General features: G+C 32.0%; 2 protein-coding genes across 3 annotated transcripts in view; one reads left to right on the forward strand and one right to left on the reverse strand.

The window, feature by feature from the left end:
- The window catches only part of LOC144842811 (ragulator complex protein LAMTOR1-like), a 131,866-nt gene that overhangs the window by 47,778 nt on the left and 62,127 nt on the right, over nucleotides 1-21,961 (forward strand). The gene's annotated exons all lie outside the window — the stretch shown is intronic.
- The window catches only part of LOC144842764 (cGMP-dependent 3',5'-cyclic phosphodiesterase-like), a 72,723-nt gene that overhangs the window by 18,308 nt on the left and 32,454 nt on the right, over nucleotides 1-21,961 (reverse strand). For both annotated transcript variants that reach the window (XM_078699294.1, XM_078699293.1), the window contains exons 7-10: nucleotides 5,910-6,047; nucleotides 5,176-5,250; nucleotides 3,340-3,381; nucleotides 2,931-2,999 (exon numbers count right to left, since the gene is read on the reverse strand). In XM_078699294.1, the coding sequence (XP_078555420.1) occupies nucleotides 2,931-2,999; nucleotides 3,340-3,381; nucleotides 5,176-5,250; nucleotides 5,910-6,047 (324 nt within the window). The remainder of the gene's footprint in view (nucleotides 1-2,930; nucleotides 3,000-3,339; nucleotides 3,382-5,175; nucleotides 5,251-5,909; nucleotides 6,048-21,961) is intronic.

Genomic DNA, 21,961 nt, shown 5'->3' on the forward strand with positions numbered 1-21,961 from the left:
TCACTTTCACCAAATATGGATCGAAACAAAATTATCTATCCATTATTTAAAGCTTAATCGAAAAAAAAAGTAAACAGAAGCCCATTGCCAATAAGAAATCAGGATTCTTTGTCTTTTTTATAAGATAAATAATTATTTTGTCGAGTCTTTTTTGACACAAACATGAATAATTTCATTTAACTACAAAATGGCCTATTGAGGTTTAAATTAATTCATTTATCTTTATATTTCATGTTTTAAGGGAACAATACTTTATCATAAACAATCTTTAACATTCCAAAATATTATTATGGTCAGAGTTGACAACAATAAATTGACATTGTAATAAAAATGATAGAAGTTTACATGTTATTGCGTCAAAGTCAAAATTAGCATACTAAACAAAATAACAATTACAGTATGTTAATAAATCTGAATAAATGAATATGTAACTACTGTAATTACACATTCACATTCAATTTTATTCACGGTTAAATGGACATGATGTCATATCACTAGCATATTTGGGCATGTCACTAGCATATTTGGGCATGTCACTACCATATTTGGGCATGTCACTAGCATATTTGGGTATATCACTACCATATTTGGGCACATCACACTTTTTTTGTCAAACTAGTTTGATAGTGCAGACAGAGCTTTAAGCAACTAATGCTTTATTTTATTTCGTCATTTAATTAAGATCCTCATCGCTGCAGGCAACAAGCAGGATATACTGTACCTCACACAATGGTGTATATATATAAATACAGTATAATATGTAAAAAGGAGCCAAAAAATTATTCCATGATAATTAAACAAAATAATAATATAATTTGACAATGTTTATATTTGAATTATGGACATAATTACCGTTCTATCTACAATACATCAACACCAATAAAAATAATTAGTATAAAAACACAGTGGAAAATAGTCATTTCAATCAACACAATAAACTATTAAAGTTACATTGATATCAATGCATATTTTAATAAGTATTTTTTATAATGTATTGCTAATCTTTGTAAATTGCTAATAAAAGTAACCGATAATATTGACCTGAGGAAATTTGAAATTCATACCCATGTAATACTTTAATTGTAATATGATGGTACTGAAAGGTTTTATTACCCACGATGCTTTGCTGTAAACATGTTTTAGCTCCATTACTTTACCCATAATACTTTGCAAATAACTTATTTTACTGTACCTTAATATACAAAATGCAGTATAGAAATAAATCAATACATATTTTTATGCAGTAGACAACTGAGTTTAAATACCCACAATGCTTTGTAGTAGGCATATTTTAGCTCCATTATTTTACCCATAATACTTTGCAAATGACAGCTTTAATAATACTAAATGCAGATTATGTAGTAGACATGCTGGGTTTAAATACCCACAATACTTTGCAGTATTCTTGTTAGAGCGCAATTACCTATAATTCATCGCAAGACGTATGTTACTTGACATTTCAATAACAAGAAATTACCATGAATACAAGAAAAACAAAATTACAGTTCTAAAAACACAGCACTGTCTAATAAATGTGTGCTATTTAATACAAATATCTTGTCATGAGATGAGCAGATTGTGGCCTTATTTATTATCTAGCTCTGTTTATAGCTCTGTAAATTGACTGACAAATTTGTGTAATAAACTTTGATGCATGTAGGTTGGATACATTATGAACGAAAACCAACATGAACAATAAATTGAAATTGCTGAGGAAATGAGAAATTAACAAGAGACTGAGTGATGGGAAACGATTTTTGAAATGATGAGAAGAGAAAGGATGACGAGCACAACAAGGAGAATTAAAATCACAGTGACAAGCAAAGAAATAATGAGACTTATGATTGAAAAATTCCCAAAGAGGTAAAAAACATCTGGTTACAGAAAATTGTAGTGATACTCAAGCTTGGCAGGAGAAAAGCTTGCTTTTAAATTTCCAAAACTTTGGTTCATTCACTACCACATTGATTCCACACACTCCATACCTTTCTATACTTTTTATAGCTACATGCATGGTAATATGCAATACAAAATCTTGGTAAGAGACAAGCTTGTCTTCAAATGTTCAAAACTTTGGTTCATTCATTACCACATTCCATGCACTCTATACCTTTCTAGATTTTTTATAAAGCATAACAATATATATTGTTGTCACATAAATTGATTCCACACACTCCATACCTTTCTAGACTTTTTATAGTCACATGAATGGTAATATGCAATAACAAATATTAGTAGGAGACAAGCTTGCCTCCAAATTTCCAAAGATTTGGTTCAATTTTTTTTTTTATGTCTTTAGGCAATGTGGCCAAGGATTACCAATAGTGAATTAATCACTGTCCTATCAGATAGGTGGTAATCCCCCTGATACAGGGGCTATTTTATGAACCAGTTCACCGGGGTAACCCCCTACTCTTTTCGAATAATGAACTGGGTTCTTTAAAGTGCACACAGGTTATAACTGTGTACACTGGACCTACGGTTTATAGTCCTTATCCGAGAAGACTTGTTTCACCACCAGAACTAGGAGCGAGTCGGCCTCGAACCCTTGCCAATGTTGTTGGCTCTTTAGGTATGGTAAACGACGCCCCTGCCTTAACCGCTCGGCCATTTGACTCGCATTTGATTCATTCTACACACTCCACATCTTTCTAGCAGTGGTACGGTTATGAGCAGTCTGGCTCCAGAGCTTAAGGGGCCAGAGAGCATCAGCAGCCCCATGTAACAGTGTTGGATGGCCCTTTAGGAGTGCTAAACCAGGGGCCTTGTCTCATGCATTACGCTACTGCTTTCTAGACTTTTTCCAAAGCATAAAAATATTTTGTTATTTCTGTCACATGCATGGTAATATGCAATAAAAAATATCTAATTAAATTCAACAATCATAAAAGACATATTTTTAGAATTAAATCAAAAACACAATTACTCACTTCACCAATATCGGCTAACTTCATAGTATCCTTGGAAATTAATATAGAACTTAAACAGCATGTTGGAATCTACAGTAAGAAAACAAGAAGATTATATTGGTTTCATTTTATTCGACCAGCATAAAATAAAATACTGTAACCGGGACTGTAACATACAATACAACATATAAAAATAAAAAATGCTAGGCAGGGAGAGCTTAAAGCAAAGCTGAAACTAGGAAGTTAAATTTTCTCTCTTCTACGTTATTGAATATGCATATGACACAAACATGGACATAACTACAAATGGGCTAATGACTACAATTTTCTGTCATTTATTTGACGTACAGTAGTTCTGGGACATTTAGAAAAAAAGAGCAAGCATACAAATTACAAAAAAAAAACCTCCAGAAAATGAAATAAAACTTACTGCAAATCGAACCTCTTGTTCAAGAACATTACTTCCAATAACCTAAATAAGAAAACAATTTTAAATAATTTTATTTTAACTATTCTTCTGAGGAGGACAAGAGGGGCACCTTGAAAGTACTGTACATAAAGCTCTCTCTCCACTAAACTAGTTTGACAAAAAAGTATGCCCAAATATGGTAGTGATATGACATCATGATGTCTATAAAGTATATGGGCACATCACATTTTTTTGTCACATAAAGTTTGATAGTGTAAACAGAGCTTAAGCAACATCTTTTTACAAATTATTTTGGTCCTTTTAGTTAGGATAGGATAGCCAGACACTTTTTCACTAAAGCTCCTACGAGTTTTCATTCTGGCAAACTCTCATTTGGCCAGGAAATTTAAAGTGCTGTAGAACGGAGCAGTAAAAATCATTTCTCTGCATCATCTTATTTCTGTGGGTTATTCTTAAGCTCTGTCTACACTATCAAACGTTATGTGAAAACAAAATGTGATGTGCCCATATGGACATGATGATGTCATATCATTACCAATTTAAACATATCACTACCATATTTGGGTACATCACACACTTTTGTCACACAAAGTTTGACAGAGCATTAGCACATTTCATGGACTTTTTTTGTGTAGCACTTAGAAATACTTTAGACAAGCAAAATATTATTATAACACTGAAGAGCTCTACTATGACATAAATTTGAGATCAGACTGTAAAACCACAACAATGGCAGTTCTAAATGCAAAGGACATCTTTTATTGAGGAAAAAAAAAAATTAATGACATCGGATTACTTTATAGCTACAGCATCTGTTTTCATAATCAGACAAATTACGTTTGAATAATAAATAATCATTTTTTATTATTGTTGTTCCATTAATTTGTATGAAAACATCATTACGATGAACAAGATGTTTCTATACTGGAATTAATGCTGGTTTATTTTAAGTGGCAGTGTATCTAAAATATTAAAGGAGTCAAGCAATTTACTTTAAATCAGTCTTGAAATAAATATTATTGTGCATTAGAATTTCATCCATCGTCATACTGTTCTTGTAGCCATCTTCTTCTGAGTACACATGGCCGTCATTGACGGATACATATTATCAGTTGACATCACTGCTGGAATTGTCATAGGTCATTACCAAAGGTCATCATTTACAGAAGATCATCAGGTCGTCAAAACAGGTCACCATGAGAGGGTAACAACAAAGGTCATCACAATACTAGGTCATCACCAAAAGTCATTATTTACAGATCATCATCATAGGTTGTCAAAACAGGTCACATGAGAAGGCAACAACAAAAGTCATCACAATACTAGGTCATCACCAAAGGTCATCATTTACAGAAGGTCATCATCATCATAGGTTGTCAAAACAGGTCACCATGAGAGGGCAATACCACAGGTCATTACCATCAGTCATGACATTAGATCATCACCAGGTCAGCATAGGTCATCACCACAGATTTTCATCATACAGGTCACCATAATATGTTGACCTCATAGGTCATCACAATAGGTCATACTGTAGGTCACCACCATGCCTTTTAGGAATACACAGTGGTGTGTGATTGAACTACGACAGTTTTTAAACAGTATTCATCCCATATAAAGTACCTCATCTTTTGAAATTATTATTGACCCGGAGGCAAAGATACTGTAACAATAAATCATCATCAAATGTTACAAGAGAAATGAAACATTACATACACTAAAGCTCTGTCTATCACACTTTAAGTGACAAAAATGTGATGTGCTCATATACAGTATGGATATGATGACATCATATCACTACCATATTGGGGCACATCACACTTGGTTAGTACTTACTTGGCAAAATAACTCTGTTGTATCTTCAGATACCACTAATAATGCACAGCATTCAGATTTTGTATGTTTCTCCAACTATTTATAATAAGAAAAGATTTCTTTTTAAGGAAAAAGGACGTCACAGTTTATATTGCTCTTAAAGGATAACATTTCATGTTGCATGACATCGTAACTGGCCCAAATAGAATAAGAGGCCATGATTCCTTTCATTTCATTTATTCCTACTTTATGGGCCTATTCTAGTTGTGTTTTTTGTGGTATTATCTTAGCTTTAATACATACAGTATACCAGAATTACCAAGTGATTTAACTACAGTAAAACACCTAGTATTTAAAAGACACCGTCAGGACCCAACAGAGTGTTCCCTTAATATGAGTTTTATTTTATTTTTTTTAAAATGTTTATTTTATTCAATTTTCAGGCACAAAAATACATGACAACAAGACAGCGGTGCAGCACCCTGAGGATTGCCATGAGTGCAAAGCACTATCGAGATGGCTCTCCATATACTGCACTTGAACATATAAGTAAACAATAAAAATACAAAGATATAAAAATTTAAAAATTGCGAGGCATCAAATTGAACAATCGTTAAAATTGACCATCGTTAAAGTTGGCCATAGTGTAAAAACATACATTTCCCATTTCGTTTCAAAAGAAAAGTGTCTCACTAATAGGGGTGTTCCAAAGGAGGCATTTAAACTCCTAATCGGATAATAAACAAAAAACTTACATATTTAATAACTTTCAACTGCATTGATGCCGCATTTCCATCATGGAGATCGCCGCATAACTCCAGTACGTCACTCTGATTCATCGTGGATTCTTGATCAATCTCACAATTTTTTAGTCTTTCTATACACACAGCAATCTGAAAAAACAAATTAATAAATCGTTCATACATCTTTTATAATGCAATTTTATACGAAAATGATGAGAATACTAAATTGTAACACTAGGTATTCTAACCTCTTATGTACTGTGTCGCACGGACTGTGTCGCACGCAGAGTAGGAATATGACAAACAAAATAAGAATTCCCTACAAAATAACGATGATGCAAAATATAGAGATTTGATGAAAAGGATCTATTGTTGGTTTGAATAGACAGGTGTGTCGGATATCCCTAGATTTCAGGTGGAAAAAAAAACAGCCTTGTTTTACTTGAGGCACAATTTTTTGATCAATAATAATCATAAAGGTAAATAAATTCTTGGTCAGTTATTTCCAATTTATTTTGATCGCTAAAGAATTTGATTTTCAGTGTCTAAATAGAGGTACAGTGTCATATTTGGAATTTTTTGTTGGGTGAAGGTATTCCCGTAATAGGTATTCTAAAGCGTGGTTCCCACTAGCGACGGAATGCAACAAGGACATGCGTATGAAAATGCCCCTCCAATAATTGTGCGTCCATGTCTGCGTGAAATCAAACCTGTTTTGTTGTGACCTTGTTCACCTCGCGCACTTTTCTATGCGCTCTACTATGTTTCTCTTGTGCGTTTGCCTTACGTTGTTGCACAAAATCAAACTGAATTAATTTCCCGTAGCGACTGTTTTTGACACTTTTGCGTCGTCTGTTCCCACTTGTGATTATGCAATACAGCACATTGCGTAGATAAGTCACTGCATCGCAGTGGGAACCACGCTTACTGCGTATTTGTATTGGAAACCACAACAAAAAAATATTACATTGATCACAGCTTATGTACTAAAAATAAATTCCATTGCATTGCATCTACAATACAACAGTTTAGTTTAATTCATAATTATCCACAGGCAATATGATAAATAATATATCCATATTAATTTGCCTAAACAATTATAATGAAAAAGTACTATCACAATCATAAAATAAAACTACCTGAAAACGTTGCAACGCAAATAATCAATTGAGTAGGTTGATAGAAACTAGGACATGCGTTTCATTACGAACCAGCGGCAAACTTGTCTACGTTCCCAATAAAAGTTCCAACGCACAAATTGCTTCAAATTCATGCAATGAATATTTCGCTTGTAGCAATATTGTGGTTTTATGGGTAATATCTGTTGATCGTGTTCTCGTAATTATAATCAGGTATTTGAAAATCTAGATCAATTATAATGAGATACAACTTTTTGTTTCCCTACAGACGAGAATGAATATTGAACGAAACATATTTAAATTGCTCTCGTTGTTGCGCAAGCATTATGTAAACAACAAAAATGTGAATATTTATATCAAGAACTATGGCAACCTCACTAACAAAGTACAATGAATATGTTACATAAAAATGCAAATTAAAATTTCATACAAATTGCGTGGATTAAAATTCCTCTACAGAGTTTGGGTTTGAATATAATCCAGTCTTGCTAAATCAGGCTTGTCGATTCAGACTCCATGGTTAATTTGAATAAAGTTTTACAGAGCAACTGAAATGTTCGAGTTTAAGTGCATTATGTCCAGCTATTCAAAGTAAGCTTAAAGATTTTTAAATATTTCATTTTACACTTAGTCGAAAATAAAATTATTTATCTGAAAAAATGTAATTTAAAGCAAACAATACTTAAATTGTCTGTCAGACAATTTTTGGTTAAAATTAACAGTATTTTTTATTTAATAGTGTAAAAATTTATTTATTTTTTTTTCTACAGAAGGAACAACTTTATTGAAACTTCAAAACGGCCATTATATTAATCTTTATTAAATTTATTAAAGGGGTTGGGTATAGGGAGAATACATATTTAGGTTATAGATTCCAGTATTAACTCCACTCCCTTAGGATTTGGAATAACTTTATTTGCATGGGTTTGAGACCTGTCTGTGGCATATTACAAGTACCCATAGGCAAGATGTTTTTTTGTCATTGCCTCGTCCTTCGAATTGGACATACAGCCATTGGTCCATTGTATCCATATCAAAATGCAAAGAATTTGGTACACTATTCGAGAGTAGGGATTGCCTCATGGTGTGTGTTGTAATTGTAATAATTATTATTTTCCTTAAAAAACAAAGCAGACAAAATCAAGAAGTAAAATATGAGAAAAATTGCAATATGGAAAAAATCATGGTAGGCACTGATCTGTTGATTGCGTGGGTTCGTAGAGGGCCTAATCATCTAAATGGACAAGCAGGACTAAGGTTTGGCAACCAAAGATATGGAAGAGGAAAAGAATCTACCTAGAATAAGATGGAGAGATGACCTGAGGGAACATAAAAACAACTGGTTGTTTTAGAATAGCAAAAAAGAGAAGTACATGGAGAGCTTTGGAGGAGGGATGTGTCCTGCAACAGTGGACTGCCAAATTCTGAAGAAGAAACATTATACAATTTTACCCTTTAAGTAAGACAGGTTTCAACTATGTTATAGTTCCCAGTATAGTAACACTGGCTTCAGTTCAATTCAATTTAATTAAAGATGTATTGTCCCTTGAAACACAAAAAAATGAAGGTCAAAATATTCTAAATTTAAATTGGCCATATCAAAGTAATATTAAAGTTATTCACTTTAAGTCGAAAATTCAAGCCAAAAGCAACAAGTTTACGTAATTAACAGGTAAATTAGTTTGATTACATTTCGTCTGGAAAATCGTCGCGAGCGAAAGTAAACAAAGATTTCAAACCACGAGTACGCATTATGCATATGCTAATTAGGATTGTTTACAACTCGTCACGGTTGAAAAGGTTTTTTCACACACAGATCGTGAGGAAGTTCTATGATTATGCATACAGAGTAGCCAAACAAACACGTTTCATTATGAGGTATGTTTTGATCGAAAACTTTGACTGGAAGTCAGAGTTATTTTTTTAACAAAAAAACGTCTGTAATTCAGTTAAATGATTTTTTTTTCGACAAATTTTTGGTGATAGTTAATAACTATTATGATACTTCAAAATGACCCACCTTTTTTCTAAATCTGTTATTTTTTATTTTTTTGGAATTAGTCAAAGGGACAATACATCTTTAAATTAAAAAATAGTTTAACAAGGGTAATTTCAGCAGGTGAGATTTACATTCTTTAATGATGATGTCCATCTATCTTGAAATCCTGGATTCTTCACCGACTATTACATTTAATAATAATTATCATTCTCAAGATTCAATGTAATATGACACTTTGTTGAAAGAATAAATGAACAAATTTAGTTTTAATTTGATACGTTTATGGCTTGTCTGAGAAGGTGATTTAGTGAAAATCAATAATAATTAATTTTAACTTTAAACCATTACTCATAGAGAAATTCAATCATCATAATTCCTGTCTGCTTTTATATTGATCCTTAGTTATAGTAGCTTGAAAGAATATGTCTAATTCAAACACAAAAAAAATGTATGAAAAATGTATGTAAAATGTTTTGACATTTTTAGTATTATTAAAGATGTTTTTTCCTGGTAAAAAAATTGTTTAAACAAAATTCTCATTGATGCCATTATAATAACATAATAGTTATTCACTTTGACCAAAATTGGATTAAAACAAATAAGAAAAAAAATCTGTAAATTAAAGACAAATTTGTTAAATTGTCTGTCTAACCAGAGAGGAATAACATTCCCTGGACATACTGACATAGTGAAATCATTGTTTTTGTTTGTTTGATTTTCAATGGAAGTGAACAATTTAATCCTAAAACTACAAAATGGTCTATTCAGACTCTGATTTTTATTTATCTTCATTTTTTATGTTTTTGGGGGACAATACATCTTTAATTTGAGGAGAGGGATCATGTAAAAAATATTCTATATTGCTGTTTCTTCAAATTTGTTCACATAAGTTATTTTAAAGGTCTTTTACTCAGCCTAAAATTCAACATCTATTCATGGGACATCCCTATTATGGGGGGCACTTTGTTGGGTCCTAAAGATATCCATTATAAGGAGGTCTACTGTATTATTAATCCTTATATATTGGATTACTACTTTTATGGATGTTTGGATGCATCATAAGCTATTTTTAATAAGATTTGCCTGATAGCGGTTTATCATTAATAGAGAAATAACTGCGTGTAAATTGCACTTCCATGGCAACACACTTTAAAGTCCCTTCTTACTATCATTCCTAAGTATGATGAACAAGGGTAAACTCGATTACTAACATCTAATCAATATGTAATATTCAGTTATTATTAATATCAAATTATGTAAGAATGGAGGGGAATTTCATTGCTGTAGGGTTTTTAATAGTAATACACACATAATACAATGCTGTTTAACATAGGCGGCAAAATAACCAATATCAGATGCAGGATTTTTAATAGGGGAGGGGGAGGATGGGCTCTCCTTAGATCTGCCTGCTTTTCTCATTACAAAATTATGCACTGTGCAGATACAAGCCTATTACATGGCCATTACTTCTTTTTCCCATGCCTCATCTTCCTAGGAAAACAACATTTTGTTAATGTTAATTAATAAATACAATGCTGTTTAACATAGGCGGCAACATAACTCCAATATCAGATGCAGGATTTTTAATAGGGGAGGGGGAGGATGGGCTCTCCTTAGATCCACCGGCTTTTCTCATTAAAAAATTATGTACTGTGCATACAAGCCTATTACATGGCCATTACTTCTTTTTCTTGTGCCCCATCTTCCTAGGAAAACAACATTTTGTTAATTGCACTTTAATTATTACTATACTGTACTTATTTGTAGCGCTTTAAGGTAATTCACATGAATGAGAGTTATGCAAACAAAAAACCATTAATGTAATTCAATTTATTGTTAATTATATTTGTTCAAGTTTGTTTTCTTAAATTCTTGCTCGATACAAATTGCAAATTACCAATGTAATTGCACTGATTTTGCAGGAAAATTATTCATAGTAATTCAAAGGCTTACAAGTCAGTAAATTACATTAATAATAATAATATCCTGGATTTATATAGCGGTTAATGTTGTGAAATCTCTAAGCGCTGAACATTATTATTCCAGTCATTTTTTCCTGATCAAACATGTATGGAAACATACTCCCATAATGCAGCTAGTAATCAGCGCAAAGTTGTGTCTTGATCTAACCGAGTTCCCATTTATACACCTGGGTGGAGAGAGAGCAATGCGGCGATAGTTGGATTGGAAACTCAATCTCACGATCAGTAGTCGAACATCCAACACACTGCGCCACATGGCCAAATTCACATTTGATATTTATAATCCTATTATTACTATTATGATGTACAAAAAATATACTATAGATGCATGGAGTTCGTGGTTAAGTAGTGCAGAAACTGATTCCTTGGTTCAAATCATATATTAGTCCACTCACAATCGCAACAGAATTCACAACATGCACATACTTGAAAAGTATTGAAGTTTTTTTTGCTATGTTGAAAAAAGTGGCAATTAAGTGTACTATCACAACCCGGAAAGATATTCGATATGCTCTATCGCTCAAGTTTAACCAATTTTTAACCAGTTTGCTTCAATTAAGTAATTGTGGTGAATATGATTTAAAGAAAATGTCATCTCTCCGTCACGTATATCAGGTGAATTATAGTATTAGTTATAAAAGGTAGTGGATTAACGAATAGAACTGGCCAATTATACATTGCATGACACATTAAAAAACAAACAGTAGAGTTCAACTCTATCAAAGTACAATTAAATTAAGCTAAAAATACTGTAACTATTATAAATGTGGGTACTATAGTCATTCAAATGACTACAATACCTACAGTAAGTGTAGTCATTTGAAGGACAAACCAGTGTATTTATGCAAGTGAGAAAAGTACAGTATGTAGGCTTGTTCATATTCACATGGTATACTACAGTATGATTGCACAACTATAAACTGTTCAATTGATCGCATACAACTTTTTTTATAACTTTTTAAACACAAACATTCTTACCGTAAATCTTCTAATTAGTATTAAACCCACACACCAATAGTAACCCCCCTTCTAATAGTAACCCACCTTATAAGTCAATCTATAATATTAAAATAACTCACTACTCTAACAGAAACCCATGGGGTTACTATTAGAGTCACAAATACTTATGATGCAGTCGTATTTTGAAAATAAGGAGATAATGCATGTTAATCTCGGGAGTGGGGGAGTATTGAGTGTTTTTGAGTTTATAAAATAAAGTTAGAGTTAAAACAAATTTGTTTATTCGTACTGTTTTATTATTTTGTTATGAGTTGCTGACCGGAAAGGTTGGGGTGGGTTACTATTTTCAGGTGCCTAATTTAAGATTAGTAATAGCAACCCACTACTCTAAGAATAATAACCCAGGGTTACAATTAGAAGATTTAAGGATTCAATAAGAATTTTAATAAGTGACCTAATGACATTAATTATACAGTCAATTAATATTCCACAAATAAGTCAAATCCTGATCAACTGAGAAAATCTAGGGTCAGCAAATTATAAAAAAAATAATTAATTCTTAATTAATTAAAACACCAGGTTTAGTCTTCACTTTCCAATTGCATGCATGAGTGATTTTCTATAGTGCCCTCTATTTTGATTTTGGCATAGTAATTATACATATTTTCAATTAATCTATTTCTATTTTATCTCAGATAATTCTTTAAATATTTTTTTTCCTTGATAATACTTCTTTAAAAATATGATATTAATGCATGGAAAATATTTGTGCAATTCACATTTCTTTTTAAAGTTTAAACATATTTCTACTATATCCCTCAAATCTAAGCTGTAAAAGAGAATGAATTTAAAAACAAAATATCATTAATTTTTCCATTAACGCATAGTATTATTTCAATATGTTTCTGTATGTTTGGCTTTGTATAACATTTTACGTAATTATCATATCGTACGCCTTTTTCGTGATCATATATTTCACCGTAAAATAAAATGCTTCTAAATTATAATTTTTTTATGACCATATTATATTTTCCATTTTATGTAAGGGTTTGTTGATATATTATTAATTGCTTTAAATAAATAATATATTTGAAATTGCATGGGATTATTGAACACTTTTTTTTTAGAGTATGCAATAAACCATCAGAAAAATATAATCGTTAAATATATTTGTTCAATATTTTTGTTAATAACACTGTAAAACAGGCCTTATAAAATGTTGCCAACTAGCAAACACAGCGACAAAATGTTTTATTCTATAATGGTTTTAGGGTATAACCTTACAATAAATGGTACACGTTCCAGTGAAACAAACAAGAAGAAACATAATTATGGAATAGAGGAATAAGCTATGTTTAACCTCTATTCAGGGGACAACCCTACAATAAAAGGTATCATAAATCTTCTAATTGTAACCCTGGGTTATTATTCTTTGAGTAGTAGTTAGTCATTAGAGTAGTGGGTTACTATTACTATTCTTAAATTAGGCACTTGAAAATAGTAATCCACCCCAACTTTTCCGGTAAACTAAAAAACACCCAATCTTCCCCCACTCCCGAGATCAGCATGCATTACTGTATCTCCTTATTTTCAAAATACGGCTGCATCATAAACGACCAGTCTTCATAATGTCATTTTGTCAATAGTTTTTGTGACTCTAATATTAACCCCATGGGTTACTATTAGAGTAGTGGGTTATTATAATAGATTGACTTATAAGGTGGGTTACTATTATAAGGTGGGTTACTATTAGAAGGGGGGTTACTATTAGAAGATTTATGGTACATGTTCCAGTGGAACAAGAGGTTTACATATGGAATATAGGAATAAGCTAGCGGGGGACTCCAAAAAGAGGACACTTTAATCAGTCTCTAAGTTGTCCATAGGGGCTCTACTGTATAAGTATGTCTTTTTAAATCAATTTGAACATGCTTATCTGTTTAATACAGTAGCCCCATCATATGAAAAATTAAACAAGCCTCTTTGTGATAAGCTGTGACAATGCCAAAATTGATTCTTCAGATTATTTTGCAAATCAAATTTGTTCCTATTTTATATTATTAATTTATATACACTTTTCAGAGCTGTTGCTGTACTATATAACTTAACCCATGAACAGCTTAATTTGACAAAACGTTAGCTCTTAAAAATTGTCAAGCAGATTTGTTTATTAAAGTGCTTACATACAAAATTGAAGTATATCTTTAAGGAGATTAAAATGTTTAAATGTCCCCTTTTACCAGCTTATCCTGTCTTTTCACATTAATATATTATGTTTTTAAAATCTTTATTCACAAAGTTCAAAGCATCTTTCATGTTTGAGCCCATAAACGTAACACATTTGCATATACTGCATTACTGTACAACTGAAGGGTGTGTGTACCAGACAGTTGTGATAGCTTCTGTTACTACCACAATTTCTGAAATTATCTATAACTTTGCAATTAGGAATGTTTGCATGCATACTGTACAAGTTGTTAAAATCTTTATTCACAAAGTTCAAAGCATCTTTCATGTTTGAGCCCATAAACGTAACACATTTGCATATACTGCATTACTGTACAACTGAAGGGTGTGTGTACCAGACAGTTGTGATAGCTTCTGTTACTACCACAATTTCTGAAATTATCTATAACTGTGCAATTAGGAATGTTTGCATGCATACTGTACAAGTTGTTAAAATCTTTATTCACAAAGTTCAAAGCATCTTCCTTGTTTGAGTCCATAAATGTAACATGCATTACTGTATCTTAAGGATGTCTGTACCAGTGTTGTGATAGCTTCTGTCACTACGCCAATTTCTGAAATTAGCGATAACTGTGAAAGTAGGATGTTTGCATGCATATACTATTAGTTTTTACAATCTATTGCTTAATAATATTATAGTCTAGTGCTGTGAAATCATAATATAAAAAAACTGTCTCTCTACCCCAGCGATAAGGACTAAATATGTACCATAATGCACCTGTTATTACTTTCATGCTCTTATCCATTTATTGCTACAATTGTTAATTCAAAAGAAAGATTGAGATGTCTAGAGCTCAGATCAAAAACCTTCTATCTACGCCTGTGATAAGGACTAAATATTGCACTAATGCACCCGTATTTTCATTTAACATTTTCCATTCAACATTTTTATTGCTACAAAAATGTTACTGCTAAAGTAGGATTGAGTAGGTAGTATAGTGCTCAGATCAAAAACCTTCTATCTACCCCTATTGATAAAGAATGAAAAATACATTAATGCACCCGTATTTTCATTTAGCGTTTTCCATTCAAAAGTTTAATTTGCTACAAATATATCTTAATGCAAATTAAGTCTCATCGTCTGTCTACCCCTGCGATAAGAACTAAAAAATACACTTAAAGATGTATTGTCTCCCTAAAAAAAAAATTCCTAAACTTTTTTTTGTTGAATATGCCATTTTAATGTCACATAATAGTTATCCACTTTGGCTAAAAATTGGATCCCAAAACAATTATTTACCTGAAAAAACTAATTTAAAGCAAAAAATCATCACATTGGCTGCCAGCCAATGGATTTTTAGTTGAATTTAACCATTTATTTTGTCGTTTCATAAAGTAAAAACATTATTTTTTTCATTTTTTTTTTCTACGGAAGTGATTAACTTATTCAAAGTCTGATTTAATTAATCTTTATTTTTCATGTTTTTTTGGGACAATACATCTTTAATGCACCCATATTTTCATTAGCGTCGTTTTCCATTCACCCTTTCATTGCTACAGTTGTGTAATGCCCAGGTATGCATTAAGATTGAGTAGAGTTACTTAAGTCTAAGTATGTAAGATTATTATCAGATATTAAAGGGCATGTCATTTTATGGTTTCTATATATCACAACATAAACAGCTTAAAATCTTTAAATTGAACCACTACATAAACAGCTCTGACTTTGAAGTAAATTACAAGTGAGATAGTATAGTGCAAGTACCGAAACCAAAGCTTGTAGATGGGTTCGGTTACAATTAAAGACGGGCTGTAAGTATTGACTAGAACACCGAGGTTAAACAAACCTCCTATTTTTCCCGAAAGATGCACTGGGTTCTTTAGTGCACTCAATCCAGAAGTGTACACTGAAGTACCTTGAACCTTTGCAGATATTATGGCTGTAGTTTGCATTGCCCCCGTCTTAACCGCTCGTCCACCCGACTTAACTTAAAAATATTAATTAATGCAATTCTGGCGGAAGAAAAAAAAGGTAATGTACTGTACTTAAGAAACCATACTTCATAACTGTTTTGTTCTGTGACAATAACATTTTATATTGCTTCATCTCATACTATATCTTATACAGTCAACTCAACCGAACCAGACTCGAAAACCAAAATTGAAATTTGAATGGTTATCTATTTAAACTGGGTAGCCTATTCGGTTAAAGACTGGTCTCCCAGAGGGTCCAGATCAGTAGCTGTGTGTGTACTAGTACACCGGGGTAATCCCCTACTTGTCTCGAAAGATGTACTAGGTTCTTTAAAGTGCACATGAGCTAGATGTGTACACTGGACCTATGGTTTATAGTCCTTATCCAAGAAGACTTGTTCTATCACCAGAACCATGGAGCGAAAGAGCCATGAATCCTTGCCAGTTCCACTGTCTTAACCGTCACTAGCTCGCTCGAAAATATATGGAAAATTGTTTTTTCTATTCCTCCTTTAATAAAATGCACTGCGAATGAAAATAAAGAAGAACAAGGCCAATACATGGCTGCAGTCACGAGCTCAAGTTAGTGTTTACCGACCAACCGACCGACCAACTGACATAGTGAACTGTAGAGTCACGTTGCACGCTACTAAAAACGTGAACAGACAGTCAAGGATGTCCAGTAGGAGATAGTTGACTGTAGAATACACAGCAAACAAGCAAGTGTAAAGAAATAAAAAAGTAATGTGTTATAGATACATCTGTAATATAGAATTAGACTAGACAAACATGTGTTTATTGATACATAACATTCACGTTTTACATCCATTCTGTAATACCATGGCACAGAAAGTTAACCTTACTCAGAAAACTAGACCTTATAAGATTAAATTTGTATGTTTAGTTAATAAATGCAGACACCGTTTTACCACTGAGCTTATACAACCACATTTTATTTATGTGAGGTATTTTAATAAAGTATTAGTTTATCACGTTTTTTTTAAAGCCTTTATCTTACACTCCTCCAGACAAGAAACCAGAGATAAAGAAAAGAGACAGAAATACCATAATTTAGTAGAAAAACATAGTTAAAGGAAAACACATTTGGTTAGAAATGTTCATTTAGAATGTGTAGATGAAAATACACAGTTCTATGGATGTGCCAATGGGTCATGGGGGCTACTCAATTAGACAAAGATCTGTAGTGTAAGAAATATCATATTTAATTTTAATGTTAAGAAGGTTTCTAAAACAAGGAATGAAAATGGATTTGTAAATTTGTTGTGAGAACATTGACTTGTGTGGGAGGCTCAATGACCAACACATGGATCGAAAAAAAAAAATTAGTAGTCCTGTATACTGACTTATAAGTTCAAATATCATTAATTACACATAATGGGCAAATAACCTAAAACCAACACTGCGACTGCACCGAGACATCAATGATCAATATAATCAAAATTAAGCAAACTACGAAAGCCGTTTGAATCGTGACATGCTAAATGTCATAGAAACCCTAGGGTGGTTGTGTCGGAAGATAGTAACAAACCTCCGTGTTGACAAAGGCTTACAATTGCTTATAGGCTTGGGGCTGGCAAACAGAATAAAATCACGCTTTGAAAATCTATCGAAACATTAACCGTAATTGGGCAATATTCATTTTTGAATATTGCGAGGTCATTATTATTACCACCGACATTTGAAAATATGACAGTACTTGAACACTGAACAATCACTTGCATAAAAGGTCAGTGTGCTTCTTATCACTACACTCTCATATCTTGTATAGTAGAACAACCCCTCCTTTGGTTGGGACATCCTCCCTCCACCAGACAACCTATTCAAGGGAGGAGGGGGTGTTGCACTGCTATTAGTAGACACCGCTATAGTGGATACAAGCACAATAAATGTTTCAACACTACGACTCAATTCCGGCTGAACTCCAAGGGAATACTTTTTATTGTCCCAATGTGTCGGTCTACTATGATTTGAAAAAAAAAAAAAAAAAAAAAAAAAAAAAAATTATAATAATGATAATAATTATAATAATAATAATTATGAATAAATAAGGGAGTCAGTTTGTCTCTGTAAAAGAATAACTAAATAGAAAAGAATAACTAAATAGAAATTCTCTGTAAAAGAATAACTATAAATAGAATAATAATACACAACCAAATACAGTAGAGCTAGCAAAACAGAGTTGGAGGAGCAGAGTCTTCACATATGAAGTTGGCTCCAAATATGAAGAAGAAGAAGAAAACTTGACAAAACTTTAATTGAACTTAATATTACATGTTGTTCATTTGGTCAGATCAGCAGGTACATTACCATATTACCAGCCTCCTCATCCAATGGCAATGCTAATAATTCATGTTGTTAAAAACAACAAGATTTAGAATTATTAGCAAAGTGCATATTCATTATGGCAAGGTCACAGAGGTCAGTGAGTACATCTCCCTCTCCATCGCATCATTTGAATATGTAATGCGTAATTCAGTAATACCGATTTGAATAAAAGTCATGTAAATCATGGTCATTAATGCCCAATGAATTCAGTATTATATCTTAGTACCACATACTCCCTACTCCTGTCTACACTATCAAACTAGTTTGACAAAGAAAATGTGATGTGCCCAAATAAATGGTAGTGATATGACATCATCGTGTCCATATATGGGCACATCACATTTTTTTGTCACATAAAGTTTGATAGTGTAGACAGAGCTTAAGCTAGAATTGAAAATTATAGTACAAATTTTGAAGATTTAACATAGCATTAATTTATAAGGAACTTTGCAACGCTATTAGGTGCTTTGCAATAGATACTGAGCTAGCAATTAAAAGCAAATTAAACCAAAGGGAAGATTTCACCCTGAATTACTAAGACCTGATATATGAGCTATTAACTAATTAGCAAGTAATAAGATTAACTGCATAAGAAATATAGCAATATGGAGCTAATTGCCTTCACAAAGCGGATTCAATGTTACAATTACCATACTAGATCTACTATAATCTATCTCTTTTCCTCTGAACATAAAATTATAAATTGAACACAGTAGTTAGAACCTCTATTAAGGAGACACCTTCGGGACCAAACAGTCTTTAATTAAGGGTGTCCACTGAATAGAGCCATGTTAAAATATAACATTGCCCTTTTTTTGCTTCACATGAATATGTCACATCATTTGGCCACGAACGTGTACACTGGCCAAATATTATATAGTTGTTAAAACATAATCATCTCTTGTTCATTTTACGAGGAAAGATCCCACAATAGAGGTTTCCCCTAAATAGAGGTGTCGCAAAGAAGAAGCTCTTTAATTATCAATGATGATTATAGTATTTTACATCCTGTCATTTTTTATAGACACATTTAAAGCATATTCTACTGAAGAATGAAGTAATTGCTGCACATTTTGTTGAACCATGTACTGTATTTTAAGCTCTGTCTACACTATCAAACTCTAGTTTGACAAAAGAAGTGTGATGTGCCCAAATATGGTAGTGATATGCTCAAATATAGTAGTATTACAACATCATCATGCACATACATTTTGTTTGTCACATAAAGTTTGATAGTGTAGACAGAGCTTTAGAATATTCTGAATTGACGACTGGGGGTTTGAAATCTAGGTTAAGTTATTCATTTTACATTCATTACATTTAATGACAGGCTCTATTATATTATAGAATGGCATATGGGGGATCTTGGAGCAAGCATGACTAAATTAGGGTGGGATTATAATTGAATCATGGGAATATACACAAAGGTATGTATTTATGTTTTGCAGCCTCAATGATATTTTAATGACAGCTCCTAAAAATACTTAGAATAATCAGGAGTTGACCATGGGGTCTTCAAGGAAGCCTTATTACAGTCTAGGTAGGGGTAGAAATATTTTGTAGCATGGGACTAGGTCAAATATATAATCCATTTTATTAGCTATTATACCAACATGAGGGAAAAAAATGCTGTTATTTTAAATTTTGATGGTGAATGGCAATGCAAATCAATGAGCACCGAATGGTATATGGTTATAAGAAGTACACACCTCAGGCAACCACGATTTATGCAATTTTATGGAAAATCATAATTCTTTTAATTTTTTTACTGAATACAACAACAATTCTTTAAAAAATGATGATACAGGGGATGTCAATTCAACTAACGTTTTTTTTCTTTGACTTATATCAAATTAAATTCTAGAAAAAGACCATCAAAATTCAAATGTAAAATAAAACGTAATATTTCCACATTTTATAGAAAAACTAATCAACTTCTCGACATTTAAGCAAAGTTATTATTAATAATTTTAGAAATCTAAACCAATATAAATTATTTCTTAATCTTTATAAAATTTGCAAAGCCATTTTTGTAAAAACTAAATATACAGTACAAATGATATAGTCATAGTATGCTTAATTATACACATACATAATTGTGCACAAAGAAAATAACAAAATGTTGAAGCATATCAGCAAGAAAGAACACCTGGTTATGCAAAAATGTACAGGTGTACCCTAAAACATCATTATAATGATGAATAGAGCAACGAAACGACTATTGAATTTACTATCAGCACTGCTACTACAACATAGAGGAGGAGGAGCAGATGCTAATTCATTACTTTACTCATGGAGGTATAAAATAATTATTTTGATGCAGAGTAAATCATGGAGGTATAAAATAATTATTTTATACCTCCATGATTTACTCTGCATCATTTGATAAAGTATCAAAAATACATTCTCTATATTATAAATAAACTAGTTGTACTTTTAAAATGTTAATACTATATACGCTTACCTATATTATTTCTACTTGTAGTACTGTATCTAAATACTTCATTACTTTACCATGCATCATTTGATAAAGTATCAAAAATACATTTTCAATGTAGTATAACTATTATAGTTGTACTTTTAAAATGTTAATACATTACTATACACTTACCTATATTATTTAGTACTTGTAGTGCTGTATCTAAAAACCATGCATCATTTTTGATAAAGTATCAAAAATACTTTTTCAATGTAGTATAAATAAACTAGTTGTACTTTTAAAATGTTAATACTATACACTTACCTATATTATTTCTACTTGTTGTAGTAGTACAGTATCTAATCTTTCAAGTTTGATTCTAATGTAAAGGAATCCAGGAAAATAGCACACTCGACAGCAGACTTGTAAATTAAATTATCTCTATAATAACAAACCGACGAGAGCAGCATTTCACAACATGAATGAGAGCAAATCGTTTTTACCGTGCCGACTATGACGACGATGACATGTGTGATGTTTGCATCAACAGACTTTAGCTGAATATGTTATCCAGGGGATACTGTTGCCTAATGGCTATGTGTGTAATGATCCTAGAGATTTTAACTAGTAGTTAGTAGTATTAGACTTGCATGCCATTTCACTACATGTCAAAGTTACTGTTTTTTATATGAAGCAGTCACAATAAATAATTCACATATTACGTATGCTTCAAATCACCTGCTTCCAAATCAAACTGTATGACAGTACATAATACAAAGTGACAAATTCATACATTTAAAGATAAAATACACTTAATTTCTCATCAATTATTAAGTAATTTTAACCTTGTTTGTACTTTTTTTCATTCCTTTTTGTATCATAAAAAAAAATCATATTTCGAGTGATTTTCCTTATTTGTTATTAAAAATTTGGCAAATAGACTAAGAAGAAACCATGGGCCAATGAACCAACACAGAAGTGGGTACAGTATCTGCTTATTAAGTTATTTGCACTTTTTAGAAAGGTAACATTTCTGCGGAATAGAATATTCAGTAAAT

This window comes from Antedon bifida, chromosome 5 (genome assembly GCF_963402885.1).
Source record: "Antedon bifida chromosome 5, ecAntBifi1.1, whole genome shotgun sequence".
Taxonomy (NCBI): Eukaryota; Metazoa; Echinodermata; class Crinoidea; order Comatulida; family Antedonidae; genus Antedon; species Antedon bifida.